The following is a 22,331-nucleotide window of genomic DNA, read 5'->3' on the forward strand; positions in this document are numbered from 1 at the left end:
CACCTTCACACTCCTGGGCCAGACTACACTCAAGCATAGGACCTACTGAAGAGATGAGTCTTCAGTAAAGACTTAAAGCTTGAGACCGAGTCTGCGTCTCTCACATGGGTAGGCAGACCATTCCATAAAAATGGAGCTCTATAGGAGAAAGCCCTGCCTCCAGCTGTTTGCTTAGAAATTCTAGGGACAATTAGGAGGCCTGCGTCTTGTGACCATAGCATACGTGTAGGTATGTACGGCAGGACCAAATCGGAAAGATGGGTAGGAGCAAGCCCATCTAATGCTTTGTAGGTCTGCAGTAAAACCTTGAAATCAGCCCTAGCCTTAGCAGGAAGCCAGTGTAGAGAGGCTAGCACTGGAGTAATATGATCAATTTTTTTTGGTTCTAGTCAGGATTCTAGCAGCCGTATTTAGCACTAACTGAAGTTTATTTTGTGCTTTATTCGGGTAGCCGGAAAGTAGAGAATTGCAGTAGTCTAACCTAGAAGTGACAAAAGCATGGATACATTTTTCTGCATCATTTTTGGACAGAGAATTTCAGATTTTTGCAATGTTACGTAAATGGAAAAAAGCTGTCCTTAATCAAATCAAATTTTATTTGTCACATACACATGGTTAGCAGATGTTAATGCGAGTGTAGCGAATAGCTTGTGCTTCTAGTTCCGACAATGCAGTAATAACCAACGAGTAATCTAACCTAACAATTCCACAACTACTACCTTATACACACACAAGTGTAAAGGGATAAAGAATATGTACATAAAGATATATGAATGAGTGATGGTTGAAACAGTCTTGATATGTTCGTCAAAATTGAGATCAGGGTCCAGAGTAACGCTGAGGTCCTTCACAGTTTTATTTGAGACGACTGTACAACCATCAAGATTAATTGTCAGATTCAACAGAAGACCTCTTTGTTTCTTGGGACCTAGAACAAGCATATCTGTTTTGTCCGAGTTTAAAATTAGAAAATTTGCAGCCATCCACTTCCTTATGTCTGAAACACAGGCTTCCAGCGAGGGCAATTTTGGGGCTTCACCATGTTTCATTGAAATGTACAGCTGTGTGTCATCCGCATAGCATTATGTTTTCCAATGACATCCCCAAGAGGTAAAATATATAGTGAAAACAATAGTGGATATATAGGCCGATAGTTGTTTTATATTTTCTGGGTCAAGGTTTGGCTTTTTCAAGAAAGGCTTTATTACTGCCACTTTTAGTGAGTTTGGTACACATCTGGTGGATAGAGAGCCATTTATTATGTTCAACATAGGAGGGCCAAGCACAGGAAGCAGCTCTTTCAGTAGTTTAGTTGGAATAGGGTCCAGTATGTAACTCGAAGGTTTAGAGGCCATGATTATTTTCATCATTGTGTCAAGAGATATAGTACTAAAACACTTGAGTGTCTCCCTTGATCCTAGGTCCTGGCAGAGTTGTGCAGACTCAGGACAACTGAGCTTTGGAGGAATACGCAGATTTAAAGAGGAGTCCGTAATTTGCTTTCTAATGATCATGATCTTTTCCTCAAAGAAGTTCATGAATTTATTACTGCTGAAGTGAAAGCCATCCTCTTCTGGGGAATGCTGCTTTTTAGTTAGCTTTGCGACAGTATCAAAAAGACATTTCGGATTGTTCTTATTTTCCTCAATTAAGTTGGAAAAATAGGATGATTAAGCAGCACTGAGGGCTCTTCGATACTGCACGCTACTGTCTTTCCAAGCTAGTCGGAAGACTTCCAGTTTGGTGTGGCGCCATTTCCGTTCCAATTTTCTGGAAGCTTGCTTCAGAGCTCGGGTATTTTCTGTATACCAGGGAGCTAGTTTATGACAAATGTTTTTAGGGGTGCGACTGCATCTAGGGTATTGCGCAAGATTAAATTGAGTTCCTCAGTTAGGTGGTTAACTGATTTTTGTCCTCTGACGTCCTTGGGTAGGCAGAGAGAGTCTGGAAGGGCATCAAGGAATCTTTGGGTTGTCTGAGAATTTATAGCATGGCTATTGATGATCCTTGGTTGGGGTCTGAGCAGATTATTTGTTGAGATTGCAAACATAATAAAATGGTGGACAGATAGTCCAGGATTATGAGGTAAAACATTTAGATCCACAACATTTATTCCATGGGACAAAACTGTCCAGAGTATGACTGTGGCAGTGAGTAGGTCCGGAGACATATTGGACAAATCCCAGTGAGTTGATGATGGCTCCGAAAGCCTTTGAGTGGGTCTGTGGATTTTTCCATGTGAATATTAGTCACCAAAAATTAGAAAATTATCTGCTATGACTACAAGCTCCGATAGGAACTCAGTGAGGAACGCTGTATATGGCCCAGGAGGCCTGTAAACAGTAGCTATAAAAAGTGATTGAGTAGGCTGCATAGATTTCATGACTAGCAGCTCAAAAGACGAAAACGTCAGGTTTTTTTTTGTAAATTGAAATTTGCTATTGTAAATATTAGCAACACCTCTGCCTTTTGCGGGATGCGTGGGGGATATGGTCACTAGTGTAACAAGGAGGTGAGGCCTCATTTAACGCAGTAAATTCATCAGGCTTAAGCCATGTTTCAGTCAGGCCAATCACATCAAGATTATGATCAGTGATTAGTTCATTGACTATAACTGCTTTGGAAGTGAGGGATCTCACATTAAGTAGCCCTATTTTGAGATGTGAGATATCACAATCTCTTTCAATAATGTCAGGAATGGAGGAGGTCTTTATTCTAGTGAGATTGCTAAGGCGAACACCACCATGTTTAGTATTGCCCAACCTAGGTCGAGGCACAGACACGGTCTCAATGGGGATAGCTGAGCTGACTACACTGACTGTGCTAGTGGCAGACTCCACTAAGCTGGCATGCTGGCTAACAGCCAATTATCTACAAATTCTATCTTTTGGGAGGGGCAGAAAACAGTTTTCAACCAGCGATTGAGTTGAGACTGCTGTAGAGCTCATCACTCCCCCTAACTGGGAGGGGGCCAGAGAAAATTCCTCAATGCCAACACATCTTTCTAGCTGATTTACACGCTGAAGCTATGTTGCGCTTGGTGACCTCTGACTGTTTCATCCTAACATCGTTGGTGCCGACGTGGATAACTATCTCTATACTCTCTACACTCGCCAGTTTTAGCTTTAGCCAGCACCATCTTCAGATTAGCCTTCACGTCGGTAGCCCTGCCCCCTGGTAAACAGTGTATGATTGCTGGATGATTAATTACTGCGGGTAATGGAGTCGCCAATGACTAGGGTTTTCAATTTGTCAGAGTTAATGGTGGGAGGCTTCGGCGTCTCAGACCCCGTAACGGGAGGAGTAGAGACCAGAGAAGGCTTGGCCTCTGACTCCGACTCGCTGCTTAATGGGGAGAACCGTTTCTGTCGGCTGAATGAGCGACACCGGTTGATAACCGGATGTTTGCCTTCGTGCGACAACGATTTTGGTGGCCAAACATGGTTCCAGACGTCGCCGCCTTTGTCGCCGCCTGCACGGTCTATGCACGGAAGACGCCTCGACAAGCTCCGGCTGGCCTCGTCCAACCTCTGCCCACATCGCCCCTGGTCTCACATCTCCCTGGACTTTGTCACGGGTCTCCCATCGTCTGATGACAACACCGCCATGACCGTGGTGGATCGCTTTTCCAAGGCCGCCCACTTCCTTCCTCTCCCCAAGTTACCCTCTGCCAAGGAGCCGACCCAAGTCATGGTGCAGCACGTCTTCCGGATCCATGGATTGCCTGTGGACATGGTATCTGACTGCGGCCCTCAGTTCTCTCTTCTGGAAGGCGTTCTGCACCGTCATTGGGTCATCGGCTAGCCTGTCCTCTGGGTTCCACCCCCAGTCCAATGATCAGTTGGAGCGAGCCAACCAGGACCTCGAGACTACCCTGCGCTGCCTGGTCTCCGCCAACCCCACCACCTGGAGCCAGCAGCTTGTGTAGGTGGAATACGCCCACAACACCCTTCCCTGCTCTGCCACGGGCCTATCACCCTTTGAGTGTTCCCTGGGGTATCAGCCCCCGCACTTTCCCTGAGCAGGAAGAGGTCGGCGGCATACCTTCTGCCCAGATGTTTGTCCGCTGCTGTTGTCGAACCTGGAGGAGAGCCCGGTCGGCCCTCAAGTCTTCAAGACCAGGTATCCACGACAAGCGGATCGCCATCGGACCCCGGCTCCCCAGTATCTTCTCAGGCAGAAGGTATGGCTATCCACCCGGGATCTGCCCCTCCGGGTGGAATCCCGCAAACTCTCCCCCCGGTTTATCGGCCCATTCCCCATTTCCAAGATCATTAGCCCCTCTGCTGTTCATCTTCTGTTACCCGTACCCTTCATATACATCCCAACTTTCATGTGTCCAGAGTCAAACCCATGTCTCACAACCCTTTGTCTCCCATTTCCTGGTTTTGACCCTTGCCGGTCCTGACTCTGAGCCCGCCTGCCTGACCACTTTTCCTGACCCTGAGCCTGCCTGCCGACCTGTACCTTTGCCTTCCTCTGGTTTACTGACCCCTGCCTGCCTTGACCTGTCTATTGCCTCCCCCTGTTGGAATATTAAACTATTTTCAAGCAGACCACCATAGTCCCTGTGCCCAAGAACACTAAGGTATCCTGCCTAAATTACTACTGACCCGTAGCACTCACACACGTCTGTAGCCATGAAGTGCTTTGAAAGGCTAGTCATGGCTCACAATCAACACCATTATCCCAGAAACCCTAGACCCACTCCAATTTGCATACCGCCCCAACAGATGATGCAATCTCTATTGCACTCCACACTGCCATTTCACACCTGGACAAAAGGAACCCTTATGTGTGAATGCTATTCATTGACTACAGCTCAGCGTTCAACACCATAGTGCCCTCAAAGGACCCTGGGACTAAACACCTCCCTCTGCAACTGGATCCTGGACTTCCTGACGGGAAGTCCAGGAGGTAAGGGTAGGTAACAACACATGTGGTATGGGTAGGAAACAACACATCCGCCACGCTGATCCTCAACACGGGGGCCCCTCAGGGGTGTGTGCTCAGTCCCCTCCTGTACTTCCTGTTCACTCATGACTGCACGGCCAGGCATGACTCCAGCACCATCATTAAGTTTGCCAATGACACAACAGTGGTAGTCTTGATCAATGACAACAACGAGACAGAATATAGGGAGGAGAGACCTGACCTAGTGGTGCAAGGCCAACAACCTCTCCCTCAACGTGATCAAGACAAAGGAGACGATTGTGGACTACAGTATAAGGCGGACCGAGCACGCCCCCATTCTCATCGATTGGGCTGTAGTGCAGCGGGTTGAGAGCTTCAAGTTCCTTGGCGTCCACATCACCAACAAACTAACATGGTCCAAGCACACCAAGACAGTCATGAAGAGGGCACGACAAAACCTATTCCCCCTCAGGAGACTGAAAAGATTTGGCATGGGTCCTCAGATCCTCAAAAGGTTCTACAGCTGCAACATCGAGGGCGTCCTGACTGGTTGCATCACTCCCTGGTATGGCAACTGCTCGGCCTCCGACCGCAAGGCACTACAGAGGGTAGTGCGTATGGCCCAGTACATCACTGGGGCCAAACTTCCTGCCATCCAGGACCTCTATACCAGGCGGTGTCAGAGGAAGGCCACCCTACTCATAGACTGTTCTCTCTGCTACCACACTGCAAGCAGTACCAGTGCACCAAGTCTAGGTCCAAGAGGCTTCTAAACAGCTTCTACCCCCAGGCCATAAGACTCCCGAACATCTAGTTAAATGGCTACCCAGACTATTTGCATTGCCCCCTCGCCCTCTCTTTTACGCTGCTGCTACTCTGTTATCATCTATGCATAGTCACTTTAATAACTCTACCTACATGTACATATTACCTCAATTACCTCAATTTAACCTTTCTAGCCCAGGGGTTCCGCTAGCGGAACACCGACAGCATTCCGCTGAAAAGGCAGCGCGCGAAATTCAGAAATATTTTTTTGAAATATGTAACTTTCACACATTAACAAGTCCAATACAGCAAATGAAAGATAAACATCTTGTTAATCTACCCATGGTGTCCGATTTCAAAAATGATTTACAGCGAAAGCACAACATATGATTGTTAGGTCAGAGCCAAGTCACAAACACACACACAGACATTTTTTGAGCCAAGGATAGGAGTCACAAAAAGCAGAAATATAGATAAAATTAATCACTAACCTTTGGTGATCTTCATCAGATGACACTCATAGGACATCATGTTACACAATACATGTATGTTTTGTTCGATAATGTGCATATTTATATCAAAGAATCTCAGTTTACATTGGTGCGTTACGTGCAGTAATGTTTTGATTCCAAAACATCCGGTGATTTTGCAGAAATACTCATAATAAACATTGATAAAAGATGCAAGTGTTATTCACAGAATTAAAGATAAACTTATCCTCTGCAACCGCTGTGTCAGATTTCAAAAAAACTTTGCGGAAAAAGAATAATCTGAGAACGGCGCTCAGAACCCAAAATAGCCAAAGAAATAGCCGCCATTTTGGCGTCAACAGAAGCTACAAAAAACACTAAATATTCACTTACCTTTGATGATCTTCATCAGAAGGCAGTCCCAGGAATCCCAGTTCGACAATAAATGACTGATTTGTTCCATAAAGCCCACCATTTAGCTACTTGTTGTTAGCATGTTCAGCCCAGTAATCCATCTTCATGAAGCACGAGAACTTCCTCCAGACAAAAACTCAAAAAGTTCCGTTACAGGTCGTATAAACAAGTCAAATGATGTATGCAATCCATATTTAGGATGTTTTTAACATTAATCATCAATAAGGTTCCAACCGGAGAATTTCATTGTCTGAAGAAAAGCGTTGGAACGAGAGCATACTCTCTCGTGACCGCGCGTCATGAGACCGAGTCTCTCTGCCAGACCACTCAGGTGGTCATGAGACCGAGGCTCTCTACGGACCAACACAATATGACACGTGTTACACAAGATGGCGCTTTAAAGAGAGAGAGAGCAACACTTGGATACATTTGTAAACTACGCTTAGTTTAGCCCTAATACCTTGCCCCGAACTGCCACTCTTATCTGTAAGAAGTGTAATGCATGTATTTACGTGTTTAAGGTCTTCGTTGGGTATCTGTGGGGTAACTCTGTTGGGCCCAGACCTTCGTGGGCCGAGTTCCGCTTAGTGAGAGAGGTTCGACGTAGGCCTTGTTCTTTGGATGGCCGTCTCCTTCGTTCTCGGGTGTAAGTCTCTGATTGTCCACAAGATGTCACAATGTCCTTTCTCTTAGTTGTTTGTTTCCTTGTACTCGTTCTGGAAGAGTCTTCTGAGCACGACTAAAATCAGTCGCATGCATTCGTGAATGCAATTGCCGACATGGAACGGTTTATTTAACAGTTAGGCTATTGATTATATACCTAATTAAGTTGGTTTCCTCTCTCCTCATTTTTCATAGACCGTTAAGGCAAGGGGCGGCAGGTAACCTAGCGGTTAGAGCGTTGGACTAGTAACCAAAAGGTTGCAAGATCAAATCCCTGAGCTGACAAGGTAAAAATCTGTCGTTCTGCCCCTGAACAAGGCAGTTAACCCACTGTTCCTAGGCCGTCATTGAAAATAAGAATTTGTTCTTAACTGACTTGCCTAGTTAAATAAAGGTAAAATAAAAGTTACAAAATTGAAGGGCTGTTTTCTCGTCTCAACTCTGCAGTGGGTAACTTTGCTATTATGCACATAGCAACATGGTTTAGGAAAAGGTGCCAATTCAACAGCACGCTGGTGTTTCAGAACCTCGGACAACCACCGTTATCCAACGGGGGAGAAAGCACATTTGTTATAAAATAATATTTATATTAGTGTTGCACCATTGTTCTTACGTAATATAACCATACACAATTTTGGTAGCACATGTCTTGGACTCTGCATTACGCAATTGATTAGTCAACTCAGACAGGTGTCTTGTACACAAGTTATTTTTTTTATTGCCTAATGGAATCTCGGTCAACCAACCAAACAATCGACCAGTCGACTAAATGGGGTCAGCCCTAGTATGTGTGCCATTCATAGGGTGAATGGGTAAGACAAACGATTTAAGTGCCTTTGAACGGGTTATGGTAGTAGGTGCCAGGCACACCGGTTTGAGTGTGTCAAGAACTGAGAGAGGGGTTTTTCATGCTCAACACTTTCCCGGGTCTATCAAGAATGGTCCACCACCCAAAGGACATTCAGCCAAAGTCACACAACTGTGGGAAGCAATGGATTCAACATGGGCCGGCATCCCTGTGGAATGCTTTGGACACTGTAGTCCATGCTCCAACGAATTGAGGCTGTTCAGAGGGCAAAAAAGGGTGCAACTCAATATTAGGAAGGTTTTATTAATCTTTGTGTACTCTGTGTACTGTATATTACGTATGGTTTTGAATTCACTATACTTAGATATCCTCACATTTCTTTGGTTGTGTTTGTCCTCATCCTGGTGTCTCTCTTTCTGCTCCTATGTAGAACCCATCATAGTTGAGGTGGCGTTCCGGAACCCTCTAAAGGTTCCGCTGGTTCTCTCAGACCTCTCGCTGCTCTGGAAGTTCACGCTCAAAGACTTCTCTCGACCACAACCGCAGGACGTCATGGTTGGAGACGCTGTCACCATCAGCAATGAGAAGGAGGCCATCGCTCCCATGGTAAGAAAGGGAAAGGGGGATACCTAGTCAGTTCTACAACTGAAATGTGTCTTCCGCATTTAACCCAACCCCTCTGAATCAGAGCAACTGTTGGTGTTACCTTCGCTCTGTGAGGCTACAGTGCTGTAAAAGCAGTTACTTTTCATTTAAATCGTCAGATTCAACTCGTTAACCTCTCATTTTTACAACCGGCCTCGTTCCAGACAGTGCAGAAAGATGACATCATCACCACAGAAGTCATCCCAGAGTTCTACATGAGCCCCGAGGAGACAAGAGTGGTAAGCGGTGGTATCTTTTCTGATTTTCTGCCGTTCTTGGTCTCGCTCTCTTACCATTTTTTTCTCTCCCTCATTCTCTACCTCTTTCTTTCTCCGCCTCATTTTTTGTGACTTCTCTCTAACTCCATGTTCAATCTCTCTCTTTCTCTCCCCCTCTCTCATCATTGTCATGTGATAACAGTATATGACTCTTCTTTCTGATACAGTTGAAGAAGGAAGTTTACATACACTTAGGTTGGAGTCATTAACTGGTTTTTCAACCACAACCACTATAGTTTTGGCAAGTCGGTTAGGACATCTACTTTGTGCATGACACAAGTCATTTTTCCAACAATTGCTTACAGACAGATTATTTCACTTATAATTCACTGTATCACAATTCCAGTGGGTCAGAAGTTTACATGCACTAAGTTTGCTGTGACTTTAAACAGCTTGGAAAATTCCAGTAAATGATGTCATAGCCTATCAGAATTTTCTAAAGCCAATTGACATCATTTGAGTCAATTGGAGGTGTACCTGTGGATGTATTTCAAGGCCTACCTTCAAACTCAGTGCCTCTTTGCTTGACATCATGGGAAAATCAAAAGAAATCAGCCAAGACCTCAGAAAAAATATGGTAGACCTCTAGTCTGGTTCTTCCTTGGGAGCAATTTCCAAATGCCTGAAGGTACCACCTTCATCTGTACAAACTATAGTACACAAGTATAAACACCATGGGACCACGCAGCCATCATACTGCTCAGGAAGGAGATGCGTTCTGTCTCCTAGAGATGAACGTACTTTGGTGCGAAAAGTGCAAATCAATCCCAGAACAACAGCAAAGGACCTTGTGAAGATGCTGGAGGAAACGGGTACAAAAGTATTTATATCCACAGTAAAACGAGTCCTATATCGACACAACCTGAAAGGCCGCTCAGCATGGAAGAAGCCACTGCTCCAAAACCGCCATAAAAAAGCCAGACTACGGTTTGCAACTGCACATGGGGACAAAGATTGTACTTTTTGGAGAAATGTCCTCTGGTCTGATGAAACAAAAATAGAACTGTTTGGCCATAATGACCATCGTTATGTTTGAATGAAAAAGGGGGAGGATTGCAAGCCGAAGAACACCATCCCAACCGTGAAGCACGGGGGTGGCAGCATCATGTTGTGGGGGTGCTATGCTGCAGGAGGGACTGGTGCACATCACAAAATAGATGGCATCATGAGGGAGGAAAATTATGTGGATATATTGAAGCAGCAGCTCAAGACATCAGTCAGGAAGTTAAAGCTTGGTCGCAAATGGGTTTTCTAAATGGACAATGACCCCAAGCATACTTTCAAAGTTGTGGCAAAATGGCTTAAGGACAACAAAGTCAAGGTATTGGAGTGGCCATCACAAAACCCTGACTATAATCCCATAGCAAATATGTGGGCAGAACTGAAAAAGCGCGTGCGAGCAAGGAGGCCTACAAACCTGACTCAGTTACACCAGCTCTGTCAGGAGGAATGGGCCAAAATTCACCCAACTTATTGTGGGAAGCTTGTGGAAGGCTACCCAAAATGTTTGACCGAAGTCAAACAATTTAAAGGCAATGCTACTAAATACTAATTGAGTGTATGTAAACTTCTGACCCACTGGGAATGTGATGATAGAAATAAAAGTTGAAATAAATTATTCTTTCTACTATTATTTTGACATTTCACATTCTTAAAATAAAGTGGTGATCCTAACTGGCATAAGACAGGGAATTGTTACTAGGATTAAATGTCAGGAATTGTGAAAAACTGAGTTTAAATGCATTTGGCTAAGGTGTATGTAAACTTCCGACTTCAACTGTATCTCTGTATTTTGCCTCCTCTCCTGGCAGGCTCGTCTGAAGCTGCTTCCTCGCCAGACAGGTCAGCTCAGCATCCTGGGTCTGGTCTATAACCTGGCCTCCACCCCTTCTACTGGAGACTCTACTATTAACAGCAACAGTTTCTCGCAGAACCAAGGTAACACATGGTCATGCAGTTACACACACACACACTGTAAAACCAATGCTATAAACTTGTTTTGGTCCTTCTCACCCGACCGTTGTTGTGGTTGCGGTCCTCTCTACAGGTCCCTCAGCGACCGCAGGGACATCGGTTCGTGGTCGACAGGACCTAGAGATTCAGGGACCGCGGTTGAACCAGACCAAGGAGGAGAAGACCTCTGTCAGCCACGGTCCTGACCGACGTCTTGACCCCACCATCACCCCTCCAATGCCCCTGCTGGAGGTACTGACTCACCACTGTGCACTACCCCTTAACCAGAAATGAGCTTCAGTGATTTCTTTATGTCATTTTGAAACGAAACTATTCATTTTATACATTCAATGAATCCTAGGTCTAATGAATGTCATTTGACCCAATAGTATGGCCATAGATGAGCAAATTAACCCTGATATGTATCAAATTAAATTTTCTAACAGTTTAGATGTAATTGTAAAAAGTCTATGGTTTTGTATAAGGTAAATTTAAGATATTCTTCTGCTTTTTAATATGGTGTTTTATTTTTGATAGAAATTGAATATGGAAGATATTATATTTTGAGGTTCAAGCAGCGAGGCTGGGGAAACCTTGTATTTCTTGGTGTTTTATGTACCTTCTGCCAAATGGGTGAAAAAAAATAATAATAAAATTCCAGCAAGATGGTAAGGCAACTTTACATGATGGTCAAGGCCCATGCGTCACATCCTCTCATGCTGTGCCAATTGGCCACATGGTGGCTCAATAACAAGCCATCAGTATTGTAACAAAACTTGGTACACATGTTCCAAACACTGCCAAGACTCAACATTATGCAAGCACTCTGATTGACCATAGGGTGGCGCTATAACGGCACATATATATCTCTTGACCTTTTTGGCACACATGAGTCTAGCCAGAAAGGAAGAGGTGAAAATCTGTCTTCTCCAGCAGGAGGCGTTGTTTCGTTTCTTTCGCTCACCAATCAGAGTTTTTTAAAATGTAGGGCAAAGTGTGTCGAATTTGGTCGACAAAACATTTAATAGCTTATTTGCTACGTGAGGTTTATTTGATCTAATAGAAGTTTCGTAATGCTTAGGTTGTTACAAGTGTACTGATATAAGTAGGACACGTAACATTCCAGCAAATTTATTTAAAAAATAATAGTCCTTTATATTGCTATGCATATTCATGACATGAGGTTAGTAGCATAGCATCTCTCTCCATAGAATACAGGCGGTTGACGTCAACAACTCTAATCGAATATTAAAATAATGTATCCACCAATCCAAAGTGAGGAGTAGACAGGAGCTTGTGAGCCCTCCGTGCTGCTTTGTGGACAACGACTCTTATTGTTAGCTGTAAACTATGGTTCAGTTTGACTGCATGGTGGATAGGAAAAAACATTCACACAAGCTCATTGGCTCATAACGGCCATATTGCTTGCGCTAGAGTCCTGGAAAATAGAAGACGGGTACATAACATAACATATACACCATATTTGGTGCCAATCGGCGCAGCGGTTCTAGAGAAGGCATTTGAAAGTAGTCAACATCATTGAAAATGGTCCAAAATACATCAAAAGCATATTGCATGATTTGTTTGATTTTGAGTTCTGATATTTGTAAAGCATGATAAGGAGTACATAATTAGCTCATCCTAGAGCAATATGTCCAATTTGTCCTGCTGGTGGTGCTATGGGTCCAAAGCTTGAACCTCGAGCATTGCTTCTTGCAGCTAGCTATATTTGTTATTTTAGTTGTTCTAAAAAATAAAAAAAACAAGCGCTATGATGAAACTGGCTCTCATGAGGACCGCCACAGGAAAGTAAGACCCAGAGTTACCTCTGCTGCAGAGGACAAGTTCATCAGAATTACCAGCCTCAGAAATTTCAGCTCAAAAAAATGCTTCAGTGTTCAAGTAACAGACACATCTCAACATCAACTGTTCAGAAGAGACTGCGTGAATGAGGCCTTCATGGTCGATTTGCTGCAAAGAAACCACTACAAAAGGACACCAATAAGAAGAAGAGACGTGCTTAGGCCAAGAAACTCGAGCAGTGGAAATCTGTTCTTTGGTCTGACGAGTCCAAATTTGAGATTTTTGGTTCCAACCGCTGTGTCTTTGTGAGACGCAGAGTAGGTGAACAGATGATCCCTGCATGTGTGGTTCCCACCGTGAAGCACGGAGGAGGAGGTGTGAGGGTGTAGGGGTGCTTTGCTGGTGACACTGTCTGGGATTTATTTAGAATTCAAGGCACACTTAACCAGCATGCCTACCACAGCATTCTGCAGCGATACGCCATCCTGGTTTGCGCTTAGTGGGACTATCATTTGTTTTTCAACAGGACAATGACCCAACACACCTCCAGGCTGTGTAAGGGCTATTTGTCCTAGAAGGAGAGTGATGGAGTGCTGCATCAGATGATAGGGCCTCCACAATCACCTGATCTCAACCCAATTGAGATGGTTTGGGATGAGTTGGACCGCAGAGTGAAGGAAAAGCAGCCAATAAGTGCTCAGCATATGTGGGAACTCCTTCAAGACTGTTGGAAAAGCATTCCAGGTGAAGCTGGTTGAGAGAATGCCAAGAGTGCAAAGCTGTCATCAAGGCAAAGGGTGGCTACTTTGAAGAATCTTTAACACTTTTTTGGTTACTAGATGATTCGATATGTATTATTTCATAGTTTGGATGTTTTCACTTATTCTACAATGTAGAAAATAGTAAAAATAAAGAAAAACGTTTTGAATGAGTAGGTGTGTCTAAACGTTTGACTGGTGCTGTATATATATATTTGTTTAGGTGTATATGTGTCTTTGGTCCATGCACATACATAAACTGTTTCATACATAGTCGTGGAAATGAAATGGGGGTGGTTTCTAACTATTCCATCTTTTAAGGATTTCATCTTTTTACTTATTTAAAAAAAAAAAATGTTTTACCATTTTAGATTGAACTGGACAGTATGGGAGTAATTATGGGGTTAATTCAGACTAGTATATATTTAAAAATGACTTGCAGCCAAGTCCCTCCCAGTTTCTGCTTTATATTTGCCTGTCTTTCTCCTGAGGAGAAAGCTACACTGGAGTAGGTCGCACAATAACTAACCCCTCTCTATCTGTCCCCATGTCTCCGTCACCATCTCTCTCCCCTCCTGTCTGTCTCTGTCTGCTTTTTTTTTTTTTTTTTTTTTTTACCCTTCCAGGTATTCTTCCTCCAGTTTCCTACTGCCCTACTATGTGGTGAGATCAGGAAGGCCTACGTGGAATTCTGTAATGTGAGTCACGTTCCCCTGTGCGGCCTGCGGGTGGCGTCCACGCACCCAGACTTCTTTACCTTCGGAAGCTCCTCCCTAGCCACACCCCTCACCCCCCTCAGCCCCACCTCCTTTGAGAACTGCTCTGCCTACAAGACCCTGGCCACACCCCCAGGAGCCACGCCCGGGTCGGTAACCGCGGTAACGCTGGTGTCGGCGGCTGACTTTGGGTCGGGAGGAGGAGTGTTTGGTACGGGGGGTAAAAGGGTAGCAGAGATCCCTCTAGGAGAGGGAACGCTAACGCCTGGAGAATCTACCCAGCTACCCCTGTGGCTGAGAGGACCAGACCAGGAAGGAGTCCATGAGATCAACTTCCTGTTCTACTACGAGAGCGCCGAGAAAGGAGGAAAGATCAGGTGGGGAGTAGTCTGGTATTCTAACTACACACTACGCAAGTCAAGATCAGGTAGGGGAGAGTTATTCAAGAGAGAACTCAGTACACACTACACAAGCCACATTACATCAGCCATTGAAGTATGGGAGAGAGAGAGAGCACCCTGTTATAATCAGCTAGTGGAGAGAGAGAGAGAGCGCACCCTGTTATAATCAGGTAGGGGAGAGAGAGCGCACGCTGTTATAATCAGGTAGCGGAGAGAGAGCGCACCCTGTTATAATCAGCTAGTGGAGAGAGCGAGAGCGCACCCTGTTATAATCAGGTAGCGGAGAGAGAGCGCACGCTGTTATAATCAGGTAGTGGAGAGAGAGAGCGCACCCTGTTATAATCAGGTAGTGGAGAGAGAGAGCGCACCCTGTTATAATCAGCTAGTGGAGAGAGCGAGAGCGCACCCTGTTATAATCAGGTAGCGGAGAGAGAGCGCACCCTGTTATAATCAGCTAGTGGAGAGAGCGAGAGCGCACCCTGTTATAATCAGGTAGCGGAGAGAGAGCGCACGCTGTTATAATCAGATAGTGGAGAGAGAGAGCGCACCCTGTTATAATCAGGTAGTGGAGAGAGAGAGCGCACCCTGTTATAATCAGGTAGTGGAGAGAGAGAGCGCACCCTGTTATAATCAGGTAGTGGAGAGAGAGAGCGCACCCTGTTATAATCAGGTAGTGGAGAGAGAGAGCGCACCCTGTTATAATCAGGTAGCGGGGAGAGAGCCACGCTGTTATAATCAGGTAGCGGAGAGAGAGCGCACGCTGTTATAATCAGGTAGCGGAGAGAGAGAGCGCACCCTGTTATAATCAGGTAGTGGAGAGAGAGAGCGCACCCTGTTATAATCAGGTAGTGGAGAGAGAGAGCGCACCCTGTTATAATCAGGTAGCGGAGAGAGAGCGCACGCTGTTATAATCAGGTAGTGGAGAGAGAGAGCGCACCCTGTTATAATCAGGTAGTGGAGAGAGAGAGCCACGCTGTTATAATCAGGTAGTGGAGAGAGAGAGCCACGCTGTTATAATCAGGTAGCGGAGAGAGAGAGCCACGCTGTTATAATCAGGTAGCGGGGAGAGCGCACGCTGTTATAATCAGGTAGCGGGGAGAGAGAGCGCACGCTGTTATAATCAGGTAGTGGGGAGAGAGAGCCACGCTGTTATAATCAGGTAGCGGAGAGAGAGCGCACGCTGTTATAATCAGGTAGCGGAGAGAGAGCGCACCCTGTTATAATCAGGTAGCGGGGAGAGAGCGCACGCTGTTATAATCAGGTAGCGGGGAGAGAGCGCACGCTGTTATAATCAGGTAGCGGGGAGAGAGAGCGCACGCTGTTATAATCAGGTAGTGGGGAGAGAGAGCCACGCTGTTATAATCAGGCAGCGGAGAGAGAGCGCACGCTGTTATAATCAGGTAGTGGGGAGAGAGAGCGCACGCTGTTATAATCAGGTAGTGGGGAGAGAGAGCCACGCTGTTATACTCAGGTAGCGGAGAGAGAGCGCACGCTGTTATAATCAGGTAGCGGAGAGAGAGCCACGCTGTTATAATCAGGTAGCGGGGAGAGAGAGCGCACGCTGTTATAATCAGGTAGCGGGGAGAGAGAGCGCACGCTGTTATAATCAGGTAGTGGGGAGAGAGAGCCACGCTGTTATAATCAGGCAGCGGAGAGAGAGCGCACGCTGTTATAATCAGGTAGTGGGGAGAGAGAGCGCACGCTGTTATAATCAGGTAGTGGGGAGAGAGAGCCACGCTGTTATACTCAGGTAGCGGAGAGAGAGCGCACGCTGTTATAATCAGGTAGCGGAGAGAGAGCCACGCTGTTATAATCAGGTAGCGGGGAGAGAGAGCGCACGCTGTTATAATCAGGTAGCGGGGAGAGAGAGCGCACGCTGTTATAATCAGGTAGCGGAGAGAGAGAGCGCACCCTGTTATAATCAGGTAGCGGAGAGAGAGAGAGCGCACCCTGTTATAATCAGGTAGCGGAGAGAGAGAGCGCACCCTGTTATAATCAGGTAGTGGGGAGAGAGAGCGCACGCTGTTATAATCAGGTAGTGGGGAGAGAGAGCGCACGCTGTTATAATCAGGTAGTGGGGAGAGAGAGCGCACGCTGTTATAATCAGGTAGTGGGGAGAGAGAGCCACGCTGTTATAATCAGGTAGTGGAGAGAGAGAGCGCACCCTGTTATAATCAGGTAGCGGAGAGAGAGAGAGCGCACCCTGTTATAATCAGGTAGCGGAGAGAGAGAGCGCACCCTGTTATAATCAGGTAGTGGAGAGAGAGAGCGCACCCTGTTATAATCAGGTAGCGGGGAGAGAGCGCACGCTGTTATAATCAGGTAGTGGGGAGAGAGAGCGCACCCTGTTATAATCAGGTAGCGGGGAGAGAGAGCCACGCTGTTATAATCAGGTAGTGGGGAGAGAGAGCGCACCCTGTTATAATCAGGTAGTGGAGAGAGAGAGCGCACCCTGTTATAATCAGGTAGCGGGGAGAGAGCGCACGCTGTTATAATCAGGTAGTGGGGAGAGAGAGCGCACGCTGTTATAATCAGGTAGTGGGGAGAGAGAGCCACGCTGTTATAATCAGGTAGTGGGGAGAGAGAGCCACGCTGTTATAATCAGGTAGTGGGGAGAGAGAGCGCACGCTGTTATAATCAGGTAGTGGGGAGAGAGAGCGCACCCTGTTATAATCAGGTAGTGGAGAGAGAGAGCGCACCCTGTTATAATCAGGTAGCGGGGAGAGAGCCACGCTGTTATAATCAGGTAGCGGAGAGAGAGCGCACGCTGTTATAATCAGGTAGTGGGGAGAGAGAGCGCACGCTGTTATAATCAGGTAGTGGGGAGAGAGAGCGCACCCTGTTATAATCAGGTAGCGGGGAGAGAGCGCACGCTGTTATAATCAGGTAGTGGGGAGAGAGAGCGCACGCTGTTATAATCAGGTAGTGGGGAGAGAGAGCCACGCTGTTATAATCAGGTAGTGGGGAGAGAGAGCCACGCTGTTATAATCAGGTAGTGGGGAGAGAGAGCGCACGCTGTTATAATCAGGTAGTGGGGAGAGAGAGCGCACCCTGTTATAATCAGGTAGTGGAGAGAGAGAGCGCACCCTGTTATAATCAGGTAGCGGGGAGAGAGCGCACGCTGTTCTAATCAGGTAGTGGGGAGAGAGAGCGCACGCTGTTCTAATCAGGTAGTGGGGGGAGAGAGCGCACGCTGTTATAATCAGGTAGTGGGGAGAGAGAGCGCACGCTGTTATAATCAGGTAGTGGGGAGAGAGAGCGCACGCTGTTATAATCAGGTAGTGGGGAGAGAGAGCCACGCTGTTATAATCAGGTAGCGGAGAGAGAGCGCACGCTGTTATAATCAGGTAGCGGGGAGAGAGCCACGCTGTTATAATCAGGTAGTGGGGAGAGAGAGCGCACGCTGTTATAATCAGGTAGTGGGGAGAGAGAGCCACGCTGTTATAATCAGGTAGTGGGGAGAGAGAGCCACGCTGTTATAATCAGGTAGTGGGGAGAGAGCCACGCTGTTATAATCAGGTAGTGGGGAGAGAGAGCGCACGCTGTTATAATCAGGTAGTGGGGAGAGAGCCACGCTGTTATAATCAGGTAGTGGGGAGAGAGCCACGCTGTTATAATCAGGTAGTGGGGAGAGAGCCACGCTGTTATAATCAGGTAGTGGAGAGAGAGAGCCACGCTGTTATAATCAGGTAGCGGAGAGAGAGCGCACGCTGTTATAATCAGGTAGGGGAGAGAGAAGGAGCACCCTGTTATAATCACATAGGGGAGAGTTATTCAAGAGAGAAGCCTTTTACTCACTACACATTAGGCCTACTAGCAGACTGCTTATCAGGTAGGAGAGAGGAGCTATTATATTCAGGTAGGGCCGTGGGAAAGCTGCCTGATGCAAGAAACTATCTATTATCATTACGATAAAGATAAAGAACAGGTGATCTAGTAAAAAAAAAAAAACATGAAATCTACACACACAATTGGAGAGAGAAGACTGGTATTCACTCACTACACATTACACAAGCCAAAACAGTGTAACGTGAAAGAGATTAGGGTAGCAAGAGCAGCCTTTTATATTAAAGTAGGACCGAGGCATAAGGAGAGTTGAAAGTTATTCACTGGTACACGAAACAAAGAGTGAATCATGAGAGATTCCTCGTGTCTCTTCTTCAAAGGGAATACTATGATTAAATTAAATATACTTTACATCAGTCTGAATATACTTTACACCAGTTTAAAAAAATTATGGGACCTTTATTTAACATTTACATTTAAGTCATTTAGCAGACGCTCTTATCCAGAGCGACTTACAAATTGGTGCATTCACCTTATGATTACTAGGCAAGTCAGTTAAGAACAAATTCTTATTTACAATGACTGCCTAACCCGGACGACGCTGGGCCAATTGTGAGCCGCCCAATGGGACTCCCTATCACAGCCGGTTGTGATACAGCCTGGAATCGAACCAGGGTCTGTAGTGACACCTAACACTGAGATGCAGATGTGGAATAAAAAATGGTTCCGGTAATTATTGTAGGTGTCGGCACCCCAAGTTGCATTTACACAGGCAGCCAAATTCAGATATTTTGCTCCCTGTGTAAATGCAGCCTTAGTTATCCTGAATGTACCCCTGAATGTTCGTCGGTCTCGCTTTAAATCACGGTGCTCACTGCTCAGCTCATTGGCGATAGAATGAGGTCAAATCGGGGCACTTTTGAGAAACCATATGCTCATGCTACTTTAGAAGTTAATTTATTTTTTCCCTTCATAGGGGCCTTTCAAATCTCACAGAATGTCCCTGATCATCCCTGTTTAAGTGAAATGGTGTAATTTTAATTCTGGGACATTTTGGAGACATGGTTTCTGTAGTTGAAACTATATAGTTATAAATGCATGACAAGAACATATTTAAATTACTCAATCTCTCGTTACCTTCATCTGTTTCTTTCTCTACCCTCCCTCCATCTCCTACCTGCCTCTTATCTCCTCTTTCTCTCTCTCGCTCCCTCTCCTTTCCCTCGCTCCCCAATCTCCCCCTCCCTCAGTCACAGGGTGCTGCGTCACACAGTATTTATCTGTGCCAGTCGTTCTCTGTCGGTCCGGGCCACCGCCTGCCGTAGTAACACACTGCCCGAGGAGGAGAGAGAGGAGGGGAGGAATGGCAGCATGCTGGTCTTTGTCGATGTGGAGAACATCAACACAGTGAGCTCAACACACACGTGTCAACGCGATACTCATATGTCACTTAATCACTCTGTCAAGCTGACATTTGATGGAACATTGTTATTCATGGTCACATGCATTCAGGCCCTCTTGGCTCCAGAGAAATGTTGCTGTTTTAAAGCTAATTTCCTACAATTGTACACATTTGTCATGGGGATGAGGAAAGAGTTGCATTTAAAGCAAATTTCCTGCGATTGTACACATTTTGCCATGGCTTTTTTGTCACATGCGCATATTACAACAGGTGTAGACCTTACCATGAAATGCTTACTTACAAGCCCTTAACCAAAAATGCAGTTTTAAGAACATAGTTAAGAAAATATATAATAAATAAATAAACGAAAGTAAAAAATAAATAACGATAGCGAGGCTATATATAGGGGGTAACGGTACAGAGTCAATGTGCGGGGGTACAGGATAGTTGAGGTGATTTGTACATGCACAGTGGTTGCTCCATTAAAAGTTTTGTGATTATGCTGCGGTACTTAGAGGTAATTTGTGGTTTAGTACGGTACCCTGCGTCACCACTTCATTGCTCCAGACCAGCGCAAGGGGGAGTTAGAGCACTGATTATGCTTTTGGGTCCTACTGTGTCTCTAACTGACAATTAATGGGCGACATAAACCTAAATAGAAACTGATAATTGTGCAGACTTCAGTATTACTTACTAAAACTGTTGTTACACTAAGGTTTTTATTATTCTATTTTGTTAGGATTATCTTGCTCTTACTGTAGTACTGTAGGCCACTCCCAACCGGTCACATTGTACAGCGCCTGAGTGGCGCAACGGTCTAAGACACTGCAGTGCAAGCTGTGTTGCTACAGATGCTGGTTCAATACCTGTGCCGGCCCCATTGAGATGACTGTAGGTTTTTGGTTTCTCTCCCTTTATATACAGAATAAATCATTCTAAATAACAAACTGGTTTTATTTACAAATTAGTAACTGTCTCACCCCATGTTCAAGAATGGCCTTTTTCTCGCTCATTTTACGTTATTTGAAAACGAAATCATCTCAAATATAATTTTTTAAACAAAGCGATTGTTATTATTATTAATTTAGAATGATATAAAAGCCCCTTGGATATTCTCACATATCTTATTAACCCTGTTATTAGCAGGACAATATATGTTGGTCATGGCTCCCGAGTGGCGCACAATGGGACTGCCTTGCAGTTCTCCGGCTGTATCCACTGAAAGCGTGCAAGGCACAAGGGCAGGGGGCGGGCCGCAGAGCCGCGCACAGAAGACAGACTTAGCCCACGGGGAACGGAGGAAGCGAGAGGGGGTTGGACCCCCACCCCGCCACACTGGGTACATAGAGCAACACTTTAAGGGGCATTGCACTAATAATGGCGCTGCCTAAGGAAACTTTCCCGCTGTTCGAGCAGGTAGCTGGACAATAGACTTGCCGAGATGGAAGGTAGGGGGAGAATTCTATTGTCAAATGTATTTCTAAGTTGGGTATCATTATTGTCATTATTATTATTATGCATCACATCCGACCGTGATTGGGAGGCGCACAATTGGCCCAGCGTTTCTCTCCCTCTAAAAACAGAAATCAATGTTTTAGCCTTTACAAATATTATTTTGGCCTTTTTTCAGATTACAATCGCTCACTTTTGTTTTTTTTGAAAACTAAACACCCCCCAAAATATCGTTATATATTATCAAGTTGATGGCACAGTCATATAGCTGGCACCGACATAAAGCTGAGTGACTCACTCATTCATGGCTTTGGATCAAAATAAACAAGTACCAACATTCTTTCTGATAGTCTTTAATAAATAAATGTTTTGGTTATCCTGTCCTGGGCACCATGTATAGTATTATAATAGCCCATTATGGGCTATTAGCAGGACAATATACCTTTACCAACACCTCTCTGTATTTTGATACTTTGTGGATGAGGTCTCCCCAGTGGCGTGGCCGCCACCGGGAGACCCATGAGGCGGCTTTTGGTTTTAATTTAGAATCCTCCAATCCTCTATTTAATTATCACATCATATTTTTCAATATACTGTAGGCCTACCGTAGGCGACATGAGTCTCACTAGTGTTGAGTAATGTGCTGTTAAGTTATTTGAAGAGCATATTGAAGTTAGAAGCAATAGGATTTGAAGCATTAGCCTACAACTATTTTAGCACCGTTTCGCGCTGCTGTGAGACAAGCATGGGGACTGGTCTTGATAAATCAATGAGATTTTTATTTTGACTGAATCTCTGTTTGGGGATGGTGTAGAAATGTTATGCTCTTAGTGTAACCTTTTATTTAGTTAAGAACAAATTCTTATTTACAAGGACAGCCTACTCCTTCCTCCCCATCGGTAAATTGAACCCCGGTCTCCCGCGTGCCAGCACACGACACAGGGATTCTTTAGCTAAATAGCCCAGTACTGTGTAGCCTTCTCCTGACCGTCACGTTGTACAGCGCCATATTTTCCGGTCCATCCTAACGGAAACCCAGAGGGTTTTTCTTGGAGTATAAACACCATAATATTAATCAAATTAATCCCAAACTCTAAGAGTAA

The 22,331-nt window shown here is 45.3% G+C and overlaps 1 protein-coding gene across 3 annotated transcripts in view; it reads left to right on the forward strand.

The window, feature by feature from the left end:
- The window catches only part of trappc8 (trafficking protein particle complex 8), a 109,076-nt gene that overhangs the window by 53,548 nt on the left and 33,197 nt on the right, over nt 1–22,331 (forward strand). For all 3 annotated transcript variants that reach the window (XM_039002835.1, XM_039002836.1, XM_039002837.1), the window contains 6 exons: nt 8,465–8,640; nt 8,844–8,918; nt 10,769–10,895; nt 11,005–11,162; nt 14,098–14,564; nt 19,625–19,781. In XM_039002835.1, the coding sequence (XP_038858763.1) occupies nt 8,465–8,640; nt 8,844–8,918; nt 10,769–10,895; nt 11,005–11,162; nt 14,098–14,564; nt 19,625–19,781 (1,160 nt within the window). The remainder of the gene's footprint in view (nt 1–8,464; nt 8,641–8,843; nt 8,919–10,768; nt 10,896–11,004; nt 11,163–14,097; nt 14,565–19,624; nt 19,782–22,331) is intronic.

This window comes from Salvelinus namaycush, chromosome 10, assembly GCF_016432855.1.
Source record: "Salvelinus namaycush isolate Seneca chromosome 10, SaNama_1.0, whole genome shotgun sequence".
Taxonomy (NCBI): domain Eukaryota; kingdom Metazoa; phylum Chordata; class Actinopteri; order Salmoniformes; family Salmonidae; genus Salvelinus; species Salvelinus namaycush.